This window comes from Calonectris borealis, chromosome 4, assembly GCF_964195595.1.
Source record: "Calonectris borealis chromosome 4, bCalBor7.hap1.2, whole genome shotgun sequence".
NCBI classification, from domain to species: domain Eukaryota; kingdom Metazoa; phylum Chordata; class Aves; order Procellariiformes; family Procellariidae; genus Calonectris; species Calonectris borealis.
The window spans coordinates 21039579-21061089 of NC_134315.1; the positions used below are offsets into that span (position 1 = coordinate 21039579).

A 21511-nucleotide genomic window follows, 5' to 3' on the forward strand; every position below is an offset into this window, starting at 1 on the left:
GGGAATATTAAAAGTGAAAGGCATTCCTCTAGCTAATCCAGTGCACATTACACGCTACAGTACTATGGGATGAAAATTACAGACAGCAGATACAACAGTATTTCACTCTACAAACTCCCTCTTTTTCACTTGATTCTGTCAGTGCTGTTGAATTATGCTTCGAGTCAACTCCACCTTCCCTTTATGTCAATGGGTATTTTGCTACTGATTTCAGTGGTGCTGCTATTTGTGGTTTTTTTGAGGTGATGGCCCAATGTTAAGTACTTTATCATGCTATGAAGCAAGTGAAAAATAGAAAATGAACTTGAAGAGAACAGAACAAACATACCATGAAAGTTCCAGATAAGCATTGAGAGCTTTTCTGATGACATGACCTAAGTAGCCATTCTTCTCTGCAATGTGTTTTGCCCAGCTGTAGGGAAGAACAATAAAGAATGAACAGCTGTGCTCCAGTAACGTTATCCCAACTCACGCTGACTCAAAGGACACAAAAGGATATGGAATCACCTTCTGACTTCTTCCATAAGGCAAACTATGGGATTTCACAGAAATTGCTGCATCAGTCTTGTAACTGTTGACTGACTGAGAACATTTTGTCCATTCATTTCCATGAGCATATCAGAGACATCCTATGTTTTTTCTTGGCAAAATTACTTTCTTTTTCTTTTTTTTTTTAAGAAAACAAACATAAGTTAACAAGTGCTATAACTAACTATCTGTCTTTTTCTTGATGCAAAATACCAGTTCTACAACATCAGAGCCTGATATTTCTTGAAAATCAAATAAGCATGGCTTCGTTAGACACAACCTCTCCAAGTTGTTCCAGAAAAAAAAGTACTAAAAGTACTCAGCATCTCTCAAAATCTACTGGTCATTTAAATAATGCACATATCCATGTGGATCAAACTTTACTGCAGAAGAACCTTTTGTCGAGGAGGTAAACACCATGAAGTACAAGATATTTAGACTATGGACTTAAAAAATCACGAATAATCAAAATAATCCCAGAAAAACCAGAAATATATTCTCCTTTAACAAATGGTTTCATTCCTTACATTACAGCTTTTTCTGGATCTCTAGGGAAGTCTTCCATATTTCCTGTGATGTAGTACAGAGAACATCGTAAAGTCCCTTCTATATGTCCTCCTTGGGCAGCTTTATAGAAATAGCGTGCAGCAACTGTCTGTGAAGAAACAAGACACAATTAGCAACTCCGCATTACTAATGTTTATTGAGTTTTGTTTCCCGGGACTCATCTCATCAAATGAATTAAAAGAGGCAATTGGGTACTGAGGGCAAGCCAGTATAACTACTTTTAATGTACTTAGATGAACTGAATTCCTTTCTTCTAGCTTTTTAATAGTTTAGGCTGGAAAAAGGTTTTTAAAAACATAAATTCTGGTAATACATTGAATTTCAAATAGAAAAGTGTCTAAATGTGTAACTAACACCTGGTAGCATACAAGTCTTCTGTGCACTGACAACAGCAAAATTAGTTATTTGCTAGTAGGGAGATTAATAAGGAATCCTGGAGAAGAGAAACAGAACGGGACTTTTACTCTGGTGATGCCTAAGTGAAGGCTGGGGAGCAGTGGCAGTGCTCAGTATGTCCAGCAGTGCACAACCACAGCGCTCAAGCCTTTGAAACTGGTTTATAAAAGATAGCACAGGCTGAGTAGACAGGGCCAGGGCCGCAGAAGCGGGAGGGCCGTGTGACTCTCCATGTTTTACACTCAGAAACAGTAATCTGTAATGTAAACCAAAGCAGCATACAGCCTGAAATAATTTATTTCAGGAAATTTTTAACCATCAATATACGTTTTCTGTGAGTGAGCAGGGACTTCAGAGTATCCATCACAGCCATATCAAAGTACTTCTTTCCCTTGGCTTTGGTGAGTAAAGAAACCTGGGCACTTCTAGGCGTACTCTTATAATCAGTCCACTCCGAAATGTGTATTTTCGTCCCCGGGGAGAGAAAACGTGATTGTCAAATGCATGTGTTGGTGAGCACTGCTGCTGTTGGCAGCAGAAATGCTTGCTGTCTGGAGTATATCCAGATTTCAGAACTCAAAGGCCACACTGGAAACATCTTTTAGCTCCAAGCCCAAGGTCTGCTTGCATTTATTACAGCCTACCTCACTATGTTTGTGCTGTCAATCGTGAACTACCTACACAGAGCATTTTTTGCAAAGTTAATTAAAAGAAATATAAACAAAGTAGGCCCTTCCTATTAGGGGAAAATAACTTTTCTCATTGACATGTGCAAAATTAAATAAATGGACCATGTCACAAAAAGACAAATCAAAATAGTGCGGTTTATCAGGACTATATTAAACAGTTACATATGGAGGTCTGGCCTGAAGGTTCACAGAAGTCATGTGAACGTAGCATAGCTGATTACAAGTTCAGGGACAAGGTTCTGCTGCTTTCATCTATTGTGGAAAGCTTCTTTTCCCTATATCCTTTCCAATCTAAAACTGAGGGAAACCGAAAGGGTCACATGATGTGAGAGTACACACACCCTGGCCGGTGTCACTGGAAGGAGGAAAGCAGAGGCAGTCCCTGGAGCTAAACCTGCACCTGCTTTGTTTCTGAATTACCAGAACACAAACACATGCACATAAGTATGACTGAGATATTTAAGTAACATCTCTCTCTAAGCAATCTGACTGAATTCCCCAGTAACACCCTTCTTTGTGATAAAAGGTATCAAAATCTGACTCAGAGTGAACACAGCGGTCTCAAGAATGAAGCAAAAACTTCTAAACTGGGCCCATATGTAAGAAATAGTACTATTAAATATTTACTCACTTGATTTCTACCAGGTACTCCAGGGTAAATCCCATCTAAATAAAGGACACCAAGGTTGTACGATGCATCTGGATTTCCCAATTCTTCAGCAATTAACCAGTGTTCAGCTGCTTTTCTGTAGTCTCTTTTAAAATTGTGGTAATACCATCCCAATCCATTCACTGCCTGGGGCAAGCCCTTAGGGAAGGAGAAGAGCAATCTCAGGTCACACGTTTGATTCTGCTTTGGATCACTCTGCAGTTCCAACCTGCTGCTCTACTTTGGGTGCTCTTGTGAACTTGCCTATCGAGATGCCTGGCACAAAGATCCAGCCAAAATTACACTGATCTGGGACTAAGGGATATAAAGGTTTGCTTGCTTTTTTCACGCTGTTCTTCTTTGTGGCCTCATATTTGAGAGCAAGGAATAAGACTCCAGTGTCGTCTGTTCTATAGAGTCTCAGCCGTGTCTGCATTCAGATTTGTACGTGTTGACAAGAACAAACTGCAACCGTTTTTCACCTGTTTCCTCTGCAAAGCCAAAATAGGACACCTATTCTTGTGAACTCCCAGAACCTGGTTGACAGGATTAGCAATCAAAAAACCCTCTTCTTTTAAACTAGAGCATTTCCCTAAGAATAAAGAGGAAGCAATGAACACACAACTTTGTGATGCTGTTTTCAAAATGTATTTGATCAACACCATACAGATCTGCTTAAGATAGTGCTACCTGCTATTACTAAGTTGCATCTTTGCATCAGTAATTATGGATCAAGAGGAGAAAATCTTCCTGGGACAGTTTTTATTTTGGTTGCAATGAGTCACCGTCTCCTTGCATAAACTGGTGGATCATATGGTGGCTGTAAGTATGCCAGCAGTTCAAATTACTCTGTACCAATAAACGTGAACATGCTATTTACTCTTATTTTATAATGTATGTTTAATAGCAACCATGCTAAAACAGTGACATAAGGTAAAAGCTACCTAAAAAAATCTCAGTGCACAAACACAAGTTATTTGCTTGCTACTGTTGGCTTCTACACTGCACAGTCTCCTTCTATAATCTCTGTAGAAAGAACTGCATACTACTGGCACTTAAAAAGGCCCTCTGGAAAAGGATTCCTTTTGCTTTCAGATTTGAACAGTGTTACTAGCTTACCCATTAAAATGCAAAAGCAGTTAAATTTTTCAATAATTATGGTGTTATTTTCGTATAGAAAATGTGCACCAGAGCATAAAAATGTAAGTATTTGGGTTCAAGGAGAGTAAGGAAACTGTTGTCCCTAGGATGCTTCCTGGAATCTGTTCCTCAGATCCTGAGTCAAGGGAATTTTGATCACACTGTGAAAACCACTCAGTTTATTCAAGCCTTTCCCAAACAGGCAGTAGAACAGGTAGTCTCTCCTGTTTCAAAGGAATGATAGAACTGGCACAATTCTTTTCTGATGGTGGTCAGCAGTGAAGTCCTATTGTCATTGTCAGTAATTTAACTAGCTCTGGTTCTAGAGCTAGCAAGGTACTCAAGATCTAGGTACTCTTTTGTTTTTATACTAAGGACCAGATCTGGGTAGTATAACTGGGCAGCATACTAAGGCCTGGGTAATCTGACTGTACTAGATCATTAAATGGAGTGAGGCTCCTCTTCCCTGTGGTGCCTGTCAATGTTTCCCCGTTATGGAAAAAACAAGGCTTTGGGACATCCAGGTCTTCTCCACAAAGTAGAGAAAAGCTGGCTAGAGAGAATGCATACAGTCTTTTTCCAGTCACCAGCATCCCCTGGAGGAGTTCTAACTCTACGCAGAGAGAACTAGCCATAAACCCCCACAGCTCAGGGGTGGTGGGACAGGAAGCCACCATTATTCTGCATTCAGCTCTTGTGCTGCAGGAATGCACCATCACTCAATGCAGACTGCGGAAGTACAATCCAGACCTCAGTCTTTATTCATTTTCATTAAGTTACAACTTAAAGAAGCTCTGTTATTATAGCAAAGCCTGCTGGCATGGATTTTCAAAGATGGCAGTTATCTCTACCTGACTCTGGAGAGATCACTATGGTCTAGAAGAAAATGCTTAGGAACATGAGGCAAAAACATAGTCCTGGATGAACTATTCACCCTATCATCAGGTTCCAAAAGATGTAAGTAGAGAGAATTCTTTTTCTCCCATAGAAATTTTGGCTGATTTTGAGTGGTCCATTTTCCCATATGGGAAAATAAGGCTTTCACCATTCATGGTGAAGACACTGGGAGAAGCAACTAGTATTTACACAGCATTATGATAATATGTATTTTATATAAATCAGAGTTCATTATTATTAGCCCTGGCATAGGACTTTTACAATAAAATATTTATTATATTTTACCTTGCTTGCTGCTTTCTTCATCAATTCCAAAGCAAGTTTTGTATTCTTTTTCACACCTTGGCCCTAGGAAATGGATATGTGAAACAATCATTGTTTACAAATACAGAATATAGGCTGATGAAAATTCAGATATACACATCCAAAATGCATTTTAACATTGATACTATCATTTAGTAGGCGTTATTCAGCTTTAAACAGCTACAACAAAAAAAAGCAGCTTTGTGCTCATCCTTCATTCATAGCTTTACAAAATCTCAATGATTCAGTCTAGGAAAAACTATTTCACCAGGCGATCCAAGTGATTTTTATGGGTAAATAATATCACAGATCTTTAATTTTCGGCAACTAAGGAAAAATGAATAGCATTCAAAGGTGCATAGATTGTTCATGATTTGGCAATGAGTATGAGCTCTCAGCTTTCCTGAAAAAGGATGTCATAGTGTCTCCAGAGGAAATACACAGATGTTATGCTGATGATGTCCATATAAATTAATTCCAGACAATGGTCAAACAGACTATGGGTGCTCAAAATTAAGCAAGCATTTTGTAGAGAACAGCCCTTCATTGTCAAAGGAATGAGACGAAGACCTAACAGTTCTTCACTAATATCTCTAATCTTTAGTACTGTTGAATGTCTTGTGGGTGACCGCCTAGCTGACAAAACTTATTTGACTCAGGTGGGGTTATGCCTCAGTTTAGCCTCTGCTGTCTACTGCTTCTAACAAGGAAAAACTAACTGCATGCAGAGACTATTTAATTCCTAGGAAAAAAAATTCCCGAAGATCTAATAAAGGGCATTCTAAGAAAGGATTGAACTTTCACCTGTATCTCTACACCAAGACCTACTAGCTGATTAGATTTTTGAAGTGACAAGCCATTAGGAAAAATTAGGATCCACAATTTAGGTGGTATTTTGGTCCTGAATCTGGCTAAGAACAAAGTGACTAAACCGCTTTTAACTTGCTCTTTTTAAAATTTTTGTGCCTATCTGGTAAAAATCAACATTAGCTTCATAACTATTGATTTATTTTCAGAGTAAATGTAAAAGCACTTGTATACACTCCCACAGTGTGTCACTGCAAACAACTTACAAACATCCATGTCACAGAATGATTTTTTTGAGGTGAAAATATGAAACATGACTTACCTTAAATAACACAATGGCATAATCATATATTAACACTGGATCTTCTGTTTCTATCGCACCCTTTGCATACCATTCTATTGCTGCTTCAGGATTTTTTGCCACTCCTTGTTGGCCCCAAAACAACATCTGAGCCAATCGTTGCTAAAAGAAAACAACATAAGCACTAATGTTATAAATGTTAGTATTGAAACTGGAATTGCAGGAGCAGACTTTTACAGGCTTAAATGGATTTTAGATATGTGAAGAAACTAGTTATACATCCTCAACAGTTTGAAAACAATTGGTTATCAGGAATATTCAGAGAGGTTCCCAGTGGTGAAATGTACTGATATTAAACCTACAGCAGGGTTATTTTTTACAGCTATCAGTACCATGAAAGTCTGGCTTGATTTAAGTGCAGAGGTAGGTGATAAAGGCAGATTTGATGCATGCAAATGGCTCAGTATTCCAACATATTGCTGCTGGTCTCAGATCAGCAGCAATAACTGGACCGTGTCAAATACAAACCCAGGGAAAATGGTCAGAGGAGGAGTTTGCTAAGTCTTAACAACTCCTCCCTTTTGCCTTGTATCGTTATAGCTTTTTGCATGTCCCTGGATATTATCAGACAGAAACATAGGAAATGGTTCAAGTTCATAAAAAAGAAGCAATTATGGGTGGAAAGAGAAAATGACTGTCTGCTTCACTCTTCTCCACAACTTTCCTACATAGTCTATAGATGTACATACATGATGTGTGCATAAAACCAAGAAAAGGGAAATGTATTACTTTATACCTGTGCAGCTGCATTTCCTCTTGTTGCTTCGTGTTTTAACCACATAAAGACATCACCATTTTCTTTTGTTTGAGCTTTTAGCAGTTCATCATCCATCAGTCTTATAGTTTCAACAAATGCCTGAAGAGTAGGCGAACAGAAAAAAATTATTACACAATGAATTCATACATATGCCACCAAAATGAAAATGTTGCCCATTTCCTATTTATCCCTAAAAATTTGTGATCAGTTCTGGGTTTTAAAACTCTCACCACACCTCTGCTGGCCAGTGCATTAAGAACTATCCTTACATCCAGTGTAAAAACCATTTACTGCCTCGTTACAGTACAAAACTGTAAGTCCACTCTACACTGGAAAGTTATGCCAAGACATTGACAGTTTTTTTGTAGTTTTAAATGCATTTAATAATGGCAAAGAAGTGCTTTTAAGCCTTTTAAGGTTTTTTAGTTTCTATAGAAATCTCTCTTAAAAGATAAAGAAAGGCTGGCAGAAAGCTTGATGAAGACCTGCCCTACAGCACTCTTATCTAGGTGGCTGTCTGCTGATTTCTAGTTCTTCAGCAATCAAAATCTCTCTGTTTTTTGTACAATAATCATTCTTTCTGATAAGCCAGGATCCTAGTACTGGCCTACCTTGAGTATTCTTTACAGATGAAGTTGTGTTACCTCCTGTTTAGCAGCTCATTCTAAAATAATTTTACTGTAACTTTATCTCACCAGATAGCTATTTAACAGCCAAATCTTTACATTTGATTATAGAAAAGGTGTAAGTATGGAGAGGACAATTCATCTTTTGCATGAGCTTCATGATGTTTGACTATTGAAACAGCAGATCAGTTGCTTAATAAACACATCCAATTATATTAATAATTAAAAACCTGAGTAAGGACTTAGGGCCCAAGAATAAGATTTAGACATTATTGAAAGATAGGCATGTGGACAATTCTGAGGATTTGAGTCTAATTTTGATTTGGTTTCCCCCTTCCTAAGAAATGGAGTAATGATACCTATAGATAATTTGGGGGATTTTGTAACAATCATAGAATCATAGAATGGTTTGGGTTGGAAGGGACCTTTAAAGATCATTTAGTCCAACACCCCTGCCATGGGCAGGGACATCAATCAGATGAGCTAATATTTGTAAATCAAGACAAAAATATTCTGGCCACGTAATTAATATTAATACATGAAAACTCATTTGCACAGAAAACAAATTCAGATACACTTATAACTCTTTCACCTGTTCCCCTTTTATAGTGTGTTGATCCAACGATGTTTTTATTGCAATATTACTGTAATAAGCATATGACAGCTCCAAATCAAGTGGATAGTTATTAATGCCTTGGTAATGTTTATATCCAAGATTCATCACAGCAAGTCTCTCGTTCCCCTGAGCGCCAACCAAACTATACAGCAGTCCCTGGCAAAAATCAACAGATGCAAACAAGAGTGAATTCACTGCACGTGTCACAAGTTTAGCACTTTGGTGGAGATTTACAGGGAACAGAATGTTCATACGGGTAGCTGATATACTAGCTATACCATGTAAACACAGTTATAGAATCAAGCACAGCCCTAAAGTAGTTAAAATGTCTTCTATAGGTATAGAAGGATTTGAAAGAAAAACTAGACTCTCTAAATACTTTCAAGTATTGCACTTATTCTGCCACCACTGAGTGTGTAGCAATTTTTTAATGCCATTTTATTATAGTGTTAATTATACTCTGACACTTTCTATACTCAGTGGTGGCTTAACTAGTGTCACTGATGTCAACTGGAGTTTTCGCACTGAATTCAGTGGAAACACATGGAAGTTAACAAACAGCACTTGAAAATCTTACCCTAAGGATCTGACAGGACTAGAAGGATGGGACTTGTGGCTGACAAGGTTTCAGCACAAAGCTCCCTTGAGATACTCATTAATTGGCGAACATTTGCCAAAACCATTTTCAGCACTACTATTATTTTTCACCTGCACAGTAATAAAAACAATGTTGTCCCATCTGCGCTGGATAGTAAATTATTTCCTACACTATCTGAAGTGGATCCAATAATGAAATTACTTAGCCTCCATAATTAGCACTAGGTATACTCTATAATTAGGGTATAAAAAAGGTCTAAGGTTTGTTGTGTTTGAGAAACTGGAGTGAGCTTGGTCTCAGATTGGCCTCTCAGGGATTCTTCTGATTTAGTATCCTGTAACCACATTAGGCAGATCTGCTATTCTTTATGAGCATTTTATATTACACTATTATATCACAATTAAATATCTGTTGGCAATATGGCAGTATAGTCCTCTTCCAGTGATATATAAACACCTCCCCTTTATTTGACCTTGCAATGGAATCGCATGGAAACATTTCAGTTATTTGCCACTTGCCTAAAAGGTCAGGAGTTCATGTGCCCTGCAGTTGCTCAGCTGAAGCATGGTCGGTTTTTTTTTCCAAAAGAAAACCGTTCTACTTTGGTTACCTTTAATCATTTGATCATAATATACTCAGTGCCACATTTTTGCACACTGTAAAATGGGACTTCTTTCCTGACTGTACTATGCAACCTTTCCACTTTAGGAGATTTGCCTGATGTGAGACTTTTTTCATACCCATCTACAAATGACTGGGAGTGACTCGAGGGTTATTACCTCATCCTACCTCCTCAGTGACTGGGAAAAGCAGTATGTTTCACGCTGTTCACTTTACCACCATTTTTAGATTTTCTTTGATTTCCTTGTTCTGGATGAGCAGGATAAAGATTCCCACCATCAGGACTTCATAAAGACTTCACTGCCATCAGGCTATTTAGGAGTAGCTGTTCTGGGGAATCCCTTCAACCACAGCCTGGATCTGGAGGCCATTTCACATCTTTTAATTCAATTGATCATAAATTCATGCCATTTCTAAATTGCCTTTAAAGGTAATTAATTTCACAGACATAACCAAACATATTAAATATACTACCTTTGTATGATCCACAGACACACCGAGCCCTGTTTCAAATATAACTGCAAGAAAATAGGAAGCTTTATGGTATCCACAACAACTGGAATCCACCAAGAGAGGGACAGAGGAGCCCATATTGCTGAGGCCATGGGCACTGGACAGACCCTTTGCAACCTTCTCAAATACCCTCTGGCCAACTTCTAGAACTGTATCACTTCCATCTTCTAACACTAAAAATAAAACATAGGATACACAGTTATCGCAAGAGTTAAAATTGGGAATTGATTTCCCCTCCTTAATTTAATGGGACTGAGACAGATTCTGTTATTTCTCATGCTGAATGGTATTCTCAATGCAGACAACCAAAATTCCTGGAGGTACAAGGCACTATTGAATAGGAAGGGTGAATAAAAATCCAAACGACCGTCTCAAAGTAACTAGCCACTAAAAATGTAAGGCTATCTCTATTTCCTTCTACATAATAAGCCATTCTTCATTTGCAGCAGAACATATAAGACACATGACACTCCTTTACTAAGTTAGTTGATAGGAAAAAAAATGTATAAAACATGAACTGAAGTCAAAGCATACTAACTTACATGACATATATTGTGGAGTTATTTAAGAACAACAAAATAAAATATGATTACCATCTAGAGCACTGAAATCCATCTCGTGTAACAGTTTGAACAAAGTGTGGTACTTTTCCCTGAGCTCTTTTCCCCACGTGAAGGCATCACATTTGGATTTTTCTCCATATTTGTGAATCAGCTCCAAATAATAGTTTTCATAGTAACCTAGAGAAAACAACATATTTAAGACATGAAAGCTGACTTGGCTGGTCTCTAAAACAAGCTTCTGGTAGAAAAAAAAGATGTTTCTAGAGTAAACTAAAAATTAATGGACAAGATGAGCATATCCTTAACACAAAGTAGTGCTAAAAACTCATACAGCTAGCACAGGCCACTTACAAATACACAAGATTTCTTCTACTCTCTTCCATACTGTGGTCACAATGCGTGCGATCAAATTCTAACTGGAAACATAAGCTAGTTTTCAGCACACATTTAAGCTATTTTACTCTTCTTTCACTAAATTGGTTGCTTTGGTATAAACCTGTCAATTACTGCACATTAGGCAACTGTGGCAGAGACATTCTAGCATTTTTGGGAAAGGGCTTAAAATGCATGTGCCTTTAGGGTCATTTGGGAATGAAACAGAAGAAAGGCACTTGCATAGCTTACATGTAAGCTTGAAAGAATTTCTTTGTCCATTTATGCACCTGCCTTATTAGAGAATAAATATCAAGAACATGATTTAAGTTTGTATTCCGTGGCACAAAAGTCTTTGCAGGGACAAAACTACAGTTTTAGCTACCAGTAACAAGGCTAAACTCTTCAAATTGCCTTTTTTATTGTTATGGCTGAATTTAAGTTTACTTTTAATGATCATTACCCAGATTCTGGTAAAAGGAAAGAAGGTCTCCAAAGATGAGAGTTTAAAATTCATATCTCATAGATCAACACTTACAATTTCTTTGCACTTTTTCGCCTTGCCTTACAATGTATCTGTACTCATAAACTATTTCTTGAATATCCATACATCTCTCATAGTAGAGTTCAATTTGTTCCACTGTTTCTTTGTCATGAAGAGGGTTAGAAATCTGTAAAAAGGCAAATGATGGATAAATGGCATCTACAGTATCTGTTGCTGTCTATGCTTGGCTAGAAAGAAATGTTGTAGGCAGATAACAAAAGGAAACAGATTGTTTACTCCAATTGGCTTATCTGGCACCTCATGTTAATGTGCCAACCTGATTCTGGCCCACAATAGACTATGACTTTTAACAGTCAGCATAATCCAAGAAACCATGGATGAACTTCCAAAATTGACCAAGCCTATGTGACTTTTACCACCGATTTCAACAAAACCATAAATTAATCAAATGTGTTCAATACTGTACCATCAAAAACTCTGGGAAACAAAGCAATACTGAAAATAAGTCCTTACTTAAATATAGATTTAGGAACATTGCTTTACATACTCACTTCTGAAAGTTTTATCTTTTAGCATTTGAAGTGGTAACTATCATTCCTAAATTTCAACAGAAAATGATCATATTTTGGTCATATATTCCCAAGTACTATTATGATTCATAGCAAGTTTATCACTTGGTAAGAGCTTCAGTTAAAAAAAAAAAATACAGGCATAGCTGGCTGCTAATAGTTAAACATTTCCAAATACTGCTTTTGTTTACCTGTTCTGTTTCCAACACATTGAGACGATAGTATTTCACAGGTCCAAAGAATGCTTCAACACCATTTACATATCCACTGCCTCCAAGGACAAAGTATCCAACAGTGTCATCATAATAGAAATCTTCCCTAAAACTTGAGAACATGAAAGAGAAGTAAGCTATCAAGAGGTACTATGAAAGAAAAAAAGAAATTTGTATCTCAGAATTTCCATAATTGACAGCCTTAAACTCATTGCCAGTATCTTTTTCTTTTCTCATCTATTTACTCTCAAAATCTACTCTGCAATTTAGTGTGATAAATTCTGGAGTAAATTTAACAAATCCTTTGTCTACAAACATATTAAACCAGCAGGGTGTTTTATTTTTCTGACTGTAGGTACCTTCTGGTGTTTTATGCATCATTATACAACCTCGAAGATTTCAGTTCCACCTCTCCCTTGCACTTTTCTAAAATTGGCATATGAAAATTTAAGTTATTTGTCTCCTAGAGTTGCTATCTACAAATTTACAATCTCTACTTTGTAAACCATAGCAGAGAAGTAACAAGACTGAAGTCTGCCATGCAATTTACTGTTACATAGTTTCCATATTAAAAGGGGTTTTTTAAAATTATTTGCACAAGAAAGAGACAATCTTAAATTACAGTGAAAGAGAACAATTAAAGATCCATTTTAAAAAATCATTCAGTTGCTTCGAATAAAGGATAGTGCAAGAACATTTTTGATAGAAATTTTGCTCTCTACCTAAGCAAAGCAGATAACAATTTCACCAGTGAAATTCTAGGTCTCTCACAGCAATAGCAAAACTTCCCTTGACTTCAGTAAGGCCAAGACTTCATTTGAAGACTGATCCTAATGCCACTGACCTTCCAATCAGTTTTTAGTGAAGGTTATCAGACTCTAGTACTCGATCACGCAGCGTATTAACTCAACTAGCTCACAGCATTAACAAAATTATTCAGCTCATGCTCAATGTGAGCACAGTAATGCAAACTGTTTTTGAAAGCATGGAGTGGAAAAAGACCATAGACGTCTTGAAAATCATTTGGAATCTCAGTTACAAACTTGTGCTCTCCTTCTCCCATTTTCCATATCTGAACACATCCACACATATTACTCAGCAAAGGGTAATATTTACATCTCTGCTTACGTAAAAGACTGATGATGATGTCTTTTCAAATTCTTCCCAACACTGCTTACTTCTATCTAAAAGAATACAAAATATTAATTATAATAAACGAAATATTATAAGGTACATTTATTAAGCCATTTGAACTCATAGTTCAGAAGACAGTTGCAGCTTGTTGCATCTCCTCTGCACTAAAGAGGATGGTGTCATGTATCCGATGTATGTCAGAAGAGTTTAATGGAAAGCATTGGCACTGGTCTGTCCTGGCCAATCATGAGCGACGAAAAATAGCAAAAACAGCACAGATGTTACCTACTTCAGCTGCTTCACTCCTGTGTTCAGTTACAAGACGTGTACTTTGCTGAAGCTTTTATTCTTGCAAAGTGTGAAAGGCTGTTTTGCTTTTATATAGCAGAGATGCTAAATGAAGAGAATGTTGATGTCCTTAAGAAATTGTAGCTTACAGGTAAAGAATAGCCATAAAGCTAATGTAACAGCCCATGATTTAAAAAAATCTGTGTTCAACTCCTACTTCTACAGGAGATGTATTTTCAGTAGACTTTCAGTGCCAGAATGGTTAAAGGAATTCAGATGCCCGAGAAGGAAGACAAGATAAGATTTTCATACATGTTGGTATTGCAAATTTTTCTCAAGTGCCCAGGTATTTTTAGGGATTCATCTGCATCTTCAGATGCTCTTAAAATCCGGCTCTTAATTTCTGGATATTCTCAGATCATGCTGGACTAAATATACCTAAATCAATGGAATTGAAATAATCATAGAATCATTTAGGTTGGAAAAGACCTTTAAGAACATCGAGTCCAACTGTAAATCTAACGCTGCCAAGTCCACCACTAAACCATGTTGCTAAGTGCCACATCACTTCCCTGAGCAGCCTGTTCCAATGCTTGATAACCCTTTCAGTGAAGAAATTTTTCCCAATATCCAATCTAAACCTCCCCTGGCACAACTTGAGGCTGTTTCCTCTCATCCTATCACTTATTACCTGGGAGAAGAGACCGACACCCACCTCACTACAACCTCCTTTCAGGTAGCTGTAGAGAGCGATAAGGTCTCTTCTCAGCCTCCTCTCCTCCAGACTAAACAACCCCAGTTCCCTCAGCCGCTTCTCATAAGACTTGTTCTCTAGACCCTTCACCAGCTTCGTTGCTCTTCTTTGGACAAGAAGTGCCTAAATAAGGAGACTCTTCTGTACCTTTTGAGGATTGTAGCATTTAAAAACTTACTACAGGAATACATGTCAGTAAGATGGAACTACACCACAGCTTTATCTGTTCCAGAGAATGGCTCTAAGTACTGAAATGTTTTTAAGTTTGGTCCTACTTCCTCCTTTTTCCACAAGAGTGCTCATTAAACTCTTCCTGGCTCCCTTATTTTGTCCAGAAGTGGAAATTTATTGACCACAGGTTTTATCTCACACCTGAATAAATACACTCTGCTCTCTGATGGAAGAATGTTTTTTCTTAATCTAATTGTACAGGCAATCCTCAAATTTCCAACAAGTCAAGACTAATATACCCTGTATCAATACTGACAGTAACTTTCACATTTGCACCTGAAGCTGAGCTTCAAAATCCATAGGCTCTTCCTTTTCCCATGAACTTATATTATAACTACAATTTAAACAAGCAGAGAAAGACAGTTCTGATTCTATAAAGCACTTTTTCCACCTTTCCTTTTAACAATATATTTAAAAGCATATTAAATTAAAAGTAAATACACCTTTCTACCTGATTTTCTTGCAAGACAATCAATCTGCTCACCACTTACATGCTTAAAAAAGGTGGGGTGCAAAAGGAACAGCTGTAGTTTGGCCTGTACATTGCTCTCTCAGTACAGCATTGTTTCAGCTTTATCAGTCATTTACCTCGTACTTTAAATGTGCTTAGTTGTTCTTGCCATTAATTAGCAAATATTTTTATAATTCAGAATGTAATCTATTCAATCATTTTCAAGGAGAAAGAAGTTGAGAAATAGAAGACTAAGGTTTTTGATTATTTTCACACCCTAATATCTCAATAGCTGAAGGTTCAGACAAGAACTTGGGCAGGGAGCCCGCGTTTTCAGAACTGCTTTTGGAAGATTTTGTGAAAAAACAATTGTGATTTGTTAAAATGTAAATTATGTATTTTATCTACTACAGAGGGATACTGCAATTTTTTTTTTACTTTTAATGGTAGTCAAGCCTATGCCACTTTGTCAAATATGCAAAACTTGGAAACTAAACATGCCTCCTGTTAGCTAACACATCTAGGCAAGAGGCATGCTACTGTACAGAAGTCCAGACACTTAAATTTTCATATCAGAATGGTAAAAAAGCCTAAGCTTCCAAGTGCAAAGTGCCTCAGAACTATTCACACCATGTAACTTAACGTATCTAGATAAGGTATCTAAGCCAGGAGTCCTGGTTGCCTGTAGAGTCAATAAAGTCCCTGGAGAGCAACCGTGTGCCAAGACAGCCACTGAATGCACAGTAATTGTAGGCTCTTATCTTAAGCATCTAAGTTGATTTCCCAAAGTCAGATGGTCTGAAGATCCCCGGACAATTTCTAGTTTTAGATTTTTCATTCTTTTGCTATGTGAGCATGTACAAATTACAGTATTTCTCTCAGCCTCAGCTATTAAGGGGTTTGTCAAAGGCATAATCAAATTGGACAAATCTCAGCCTTGATCCTGTAATTCAGTAGCACACATACCTGTCCACCCTTAAAAGAGAGATCCAGTCGAAACCACTGCTTCAGAGGAAGGCTGAAGCTAGTTTTCACTGCAAGGTCATCTCCTCTCATGAGGTGCATCTGAATATGCACATAACCTGACAAAGCAACGAAGGAAGAAAAAGGAAATAAACACGACAGAAATACCAATGTTAAGAATGGGCTTCCTAATGTGTTATTCACAGTGATTCTGTCTTCTTCATCCTCTTCATCACCAACAGAGATCTGGGCCCTCACCAAGCCATACATTGCTCTCACAGAATCCCAGGGAAACGTGCTCCACATTTCAGTTACACATCTCAGATGCTAATGCCCAGCCTCCCACATGAAACCACAGACTCAAAACCAACTGTCTGAGGGATAAACACACTAAACATAGGGCAAACAGGGAGGGTGCCACAGCTGATCTCAAACACCAGAAAGCAGACATGACTTGCAGCAAACAGCAGGGGGGAACAGCAGACAATGGTATCTACTCAACACTCAACTGCTAGCATATGAGAGTGCAATGACCAAGTACAAGATGACTCTGCCCTCCACTACTTGGACCTGCAGAAGCTAGACTCATGGTCTGAGCTCTTAAGACCAGAACAGGCTATTATGGTAATCTAGTCTAACACTGAGAATAAAACTGGCCCTAAAACCTGCCCAAGCAACTCTCATATCAAGCTGGTAACTTCCAGCTGAGATGCCATTTTTGTTTGTTCCTCAAAGAAATGCATCCAGTTTATAACGGATAGATTAATTATCTAGATTGGTTACAAGACAGAGAAAATAGAAATAGCAAAAATAACAGAGAGGAAATGCTTAGTTGTGAAACTTGCAAAGAAGGGGAAAAAATGTAATGTCTTATGAGAAAGCCAGCTGTGCACTTTTAAAACACTGCACATTTATTTCCTCTGTAAGCCTGCCAGCCAGCCCCCAGCTGCTGAATTTCATTCTCTATCAGAGGCTGAAGAGCCATCTTCTGGCAGGAATGTTCCTCTCCTGCAAGTGTTGAGGAGAAGTCTCATAAAGCACTTTTTTCACCTTTCCTTTTAACAATATATTTAAAAGCATATTAAATTAAAAGTAAATACACCTTTCTACCTGATTTTCTTGCAAGACAATCAATCTGCTCACCACTTACATGCTTAAAAAAGGTGGGGTGCAAAAGGAACAGTGCTACCTCTTAACTTTTTTTTGGATCAGGGAAATAGACTGTGCTTCTTGAACACTGCAACATAGGCAAGACCTTGAATCATTTGGACTTCTTCTGAGGCTATTTCAAATTTTCAAAAATATTCACGTAGTATGTATGTAAGAATTGAGAACAATATTAAAATAATACTCCAATAATAATAACAAAGGTTGTTCATTGACATAAGACTGTTTAATTCCAGTGTATGTTCCTGACCTGTAAGATTCGGTCTATTCTCCTGACAAATCAGACATTTTCTGAAGTTAGCCAAGACTAGATACTATGCAACTATTTCTCAGTTTTACCTTACTAATTTAGTAGCTACTTTCCTACTGAGACACTATAGTCAAAAGCAAGCATTTTGCAAGGGATCAGTTTCACAAAATAGGTCTGATAATATATTTATAAATGTTATTCCTAGGCACAGATCTATAAAGACTATATTAGACCCCTTCTGAAGGCCCTTAATAATATCCCTTACCTTCCTCATTTAGAAATACAGCAGGAGTACTATACATTTCTTTCGGATCAATAAAATAGAGTATACCACACAGATCCTTTTCACAGTGATGGAGTAAATATAGCCAGATTGAAACGGTGAACCTGCATGAGCAAAAATAAACAAAAAATCCACTCCTGATGAGAAATCTCCCTATATAATTTGAAAAGCATGCATTTCACTTTAATTTAGCAAACGTGTTTCACACATGTAATCTTCAGAACAGAACACATCCTCTGCAGTGAAAACCTTCAGAGCAACAGTACTTAAGACTCTTGGATCCGCAATCTCCTTTTAACTGCGCACTTTTGAGGTAACAATATGAGAGGAGAGTAAGGAAGTGTTATCTGAATCAATTCCAGAATCGTGGGTCAGAGCTACTGCCACATCCCACATCAACAGGGAACTGAAAACACAACCGAGACAACTTGGAGCCAACCTCTCGCATGCAGGCTACAGTACAAAATCCCCAAATGCATGGTCTTGTAATCTTGATTGTGGAAGCCAATAAAAACTAAGCTGTGTCTTCCACACTAAATGCCAACTCTGAAAATGTGCTTGGGAGAAGCAGTTAAAAATGAATCCAGCCTCTGGGTAGTACAGATAGGTATGAATAGCTGTCACAGAGCTATCACAGGATAAATAAAGGTGGAGCCTGTGCAAACTATGGAGCAGTGCAAAATAAAAAACCGAAGACCCGACAACGCTACCTACTTAGAAATTTCTGTACAAAGCTGGCTGAGGCACTAAAAGCAGAATTTACACCACAGTATCTAATTTTAAGGAGTTCCTCTGTGCCAGACTAAATCTGCTTCAGCACTTTTCACAGAAACTTGACCACTTATTTCCATAATATTTCCATAGCCGTTAGGCCAATGCTGAATGCCTTTGAAAACAGGACCTCCAATGTTCAGCCCAGCAAAGCATTATGATTATTATAATCTCTGATACAGAAGTTCTCTTTGCTTAGTGACTTTTAGAAGGAGATATTATTTGGGTTCTGTATTCCTATAATTAAGAAAAAATGTCAGTATTTGTTTTTAATACTTTAGAATTGGGTCAGCTTGCCTTGTTTCTCTCTCAAGAAGTTGCTGATCATAGAGTACCTTGTATCTTTTCCTAAACTAAACTAAACTAAGTCTGAAAGCCTAACACCTGCTCTCCTGCTTAAAAAAAAATGCAAGGTGGTGAAGTTTTCCCCAATGGAGTCTATACCTTAAATAGCTAATAACACTGTATCCTCCAGAGATGGTACATGGGTGAGGTAGAAGGGTTTGTAAATCACAATCACTTGTATATTGATCGTTATGACCTACAGGCAAACACCGTGCTTCCAGAAATACTGCTTATGCTTATATATCGCGCTTTCCATCTTCCATCTCTGGCAATAGAGCAAACTTAAATGCCACAGTCTCCATTTAATCCTTGATTGCCAGTCTGAGCACATAACTGTTCTGGACAAACTTCTTGGGACAGAGTTTGGGACAACGCTGACTCGTTTCACATCCCCTATTGCTGCAGAATGCCATACAGCGTGAGTAGTCCCTTATAGTCCCTGCCTATCCTTGCTGCAGGCTGTCCACTGGTAGCTACCTCAAATGACAGTTGTCTATCTCCAGTCCCCTTTCTTTACAAATCCCTGACTGAAATCAAACAAGTAACTTCAGTTAGACCCATCCGCTTCTGTTGGCCTTTTGGTGCAGTGGGGAACCACCGCTCACATACAGAGAGCCCTGAAGGAAAATTCTTCCTCTTCTTACAGAGCTACTCCAGGCTGTCACACAACCGCAACACGCAGGCAATGCTTTATGTTAACACTGGAGACACCACCCGAAGGCAAGAGAGGGTGGAACTGTATGGAGCAGGTAAAAAGCTGCATAAATTCATGCCATATATTCTCAACTAGAGCTTGAGCACCCCAATGCCAGAAGCAGAATGCAACCGTGCTGGTGAGCAAAGGGCAGCAGGCTGTGCAAACCACGCTGTCACCCACCCTGAAGAGGCCAGGAGCTAAAAATTGCTCTGAACTTGTGACTTCAGAGCTACAGTTTGAAAGCTAGTAATTTGTATGCCACCTGCGCTATCTGGCAAGTCATCTTTGGCACTGTTCTTGTGGTCACAGGCCAAACACAAACCAGCAGGCAAGTTCCAGTTCCTATGATCTTTTCCTATTTCTGTAATAATGTTGCCGGGTAACAGCATCTGGTGGAAGGAAGATATATTTATATATCTCTATATATACTTTTTCCTCTAAAGTTGCAAAATATGACTGAAGAGTTGTAACAGTTTTGGGAAGGGGGAGAAAAGTAGAGAAAGATGATCTTCCCAGAGCCATTCCTCTGTAACTGAATAGTGTGCAGGGGCCAAGGGGTTTTACTCCTGTCCAACGAGGAGAGTTTACACAAGTGTAAGCTCAAGCTGGAAGACTTATCTAGGCAGGGGACTCTACCACTAAGGGCTTGTCAGCTGCAAAATAAACTAGAGTGTGAATTTATAGGGAAAAAGCTGCTCCACACTGCTTGCCCTTGCAAGAAACCCTACTCTGCACTTGGTCTGCAAATGATGTTTGAAATGCAGATCTCTTTGTAATGCAGAAAACCCCAGGTTAGCTGGTCATGAGACAGCAGTCTGATCATGACAGCACCTAACAGCTAACTTACCCTCCTAACTGTACCTAACCAGCTCAGTTACACCTACTATTGGTATCTCCTACACAGCACTGCACTAACACGTACTGTAAGTATTTTTCTGAAGTTCAGCTTAATCCTCTCCAAAATTGAAATTAGAGAACAGAAGAAATTGCTAACTAGTTTCTTTTTGAGCCTCTTCTCAAATTAGTAGGCAGTATTCCTTTAATTTGTGGTGTAGCCTAAGAGGTTAGATACATTCTATAGCCTTCAATAATCAATTACAGCCCACTTCAATTATTTGCCTATACTTACATGGGATAATCAATCTGATGTTGTCTGACTGTCTCAAGTTCTCTGTTTTCAAATTGTTCAAATTTCTTCACGATTCCTGTCTTCTCCCCACTGGAAGCGTATATGAAGTTGAGAATCTGGACACCATCTGCAAAATACAATCTTTCTTAATCTGCCAAACAACAAGCATTGATAACTAATTAATTAGCTCACACTCGTACAGTCAAACGTTTGATTCACACAACAGATCAAAAATTAACACAAACCTTCAGTAAGTCCTTAAACACAAGTTCACTCGCTGTTATTAAATACATTACAGTCTTGGACCGAATAACCCACGGAAAGTGAAATGGAGTCCATTTCCAGCTGGTATTAGAAGCAAGGGAAGAACAGACTCATTTAAATCTAAGATACTTAAAGAACCAGTTATTAAGGAAGAAATCTTCATTTATGTTATTCACTTAAATCTCATCCTATCTTTGGTTATGCCTACATGACATATCATCAGCCTTCCTAGAAAAACCCCCAAAACAAACAAACAAACAAACAAAAAAAACCCAAATTTGTTACAAGCTTAATTTAAAAAATAAATTTGAATAAAATGTTATTTCCTCCTTTTTCTTGTTATACTGTTTTCATCTATAATATAATTAGATAATACATAAGATGTTTCACACTGTTGTCAGAGATCACATGCTGCTTCCAACAAGTATTTTAGAAAGCCCCTGAAGGCAGCAACATCATTGCTTTCCTGTTCGTCTTCAGAGCATTTACACGCCA

The 21511-nt window shown here is 38.0% G+C and overlaps 1 protein-coding gene across 2 annotated transcripts in view; it reads right to left on the reverse strand.

The window, feature by feature from the left end:
- SEL1L3 (SEL1L family member 3) overlaps window positions 1-21511 on the reverse strand; it is a 37879-nt gene that overhangs the window by 10616 nt on the left and 5752 nt on the right. For both annotated transcript variants that reach the window (XM_075148874.1, XM_075148875.1), the window contains exons 3-17: window positions 20753-20879; window positions 17793-17914; window positions 16114-16229; window positions 13418-13473; window positions 12269-12401; window positions 11542-11674; window positions 10662-10808; window positions 10030-10241; window positions 8313-8492; window positions 7074-7193; window positions 6299-6439; window positions 5152-5214; window positions 2812-2988; window positions 1056-1183; window positions 329-412 (exon numbers count right to left, since the gene is read on the reverse strand). In XM_075148874.1, coding sequence (XP_075004975.1) covers window positions 329-412; window positions 1056-1183; window positions 2812-2988; window positions 5152-5214; window positions 6299-6439; window positions 7074-7193; window positions 8313-8492; window positions 10030-10241; window positions 10662-10808; window positions 11542-11674; window positions 12269-12401; window positions 13418-13473; window positions 16114-16229; window positions 17793-17914; window positions 20753-20879 — 1939 coding nt within the window. The remainder of the gene's footprint in view (window positions 1-328; window positions 413-1055; window positions 1184-2811; window positions 2989-5151; window positions 5215-6298; window positions 6440-7073; window positions 7194-8312; window positions 8493-10029; window positions 10242-10661; window positions 10809-11541; window positions 11675-12268; window positions 12402-13417; window positions 13474-16113; window positions 16230-17792; window positions 17915-20752; window positions 20880-21511) is intronic.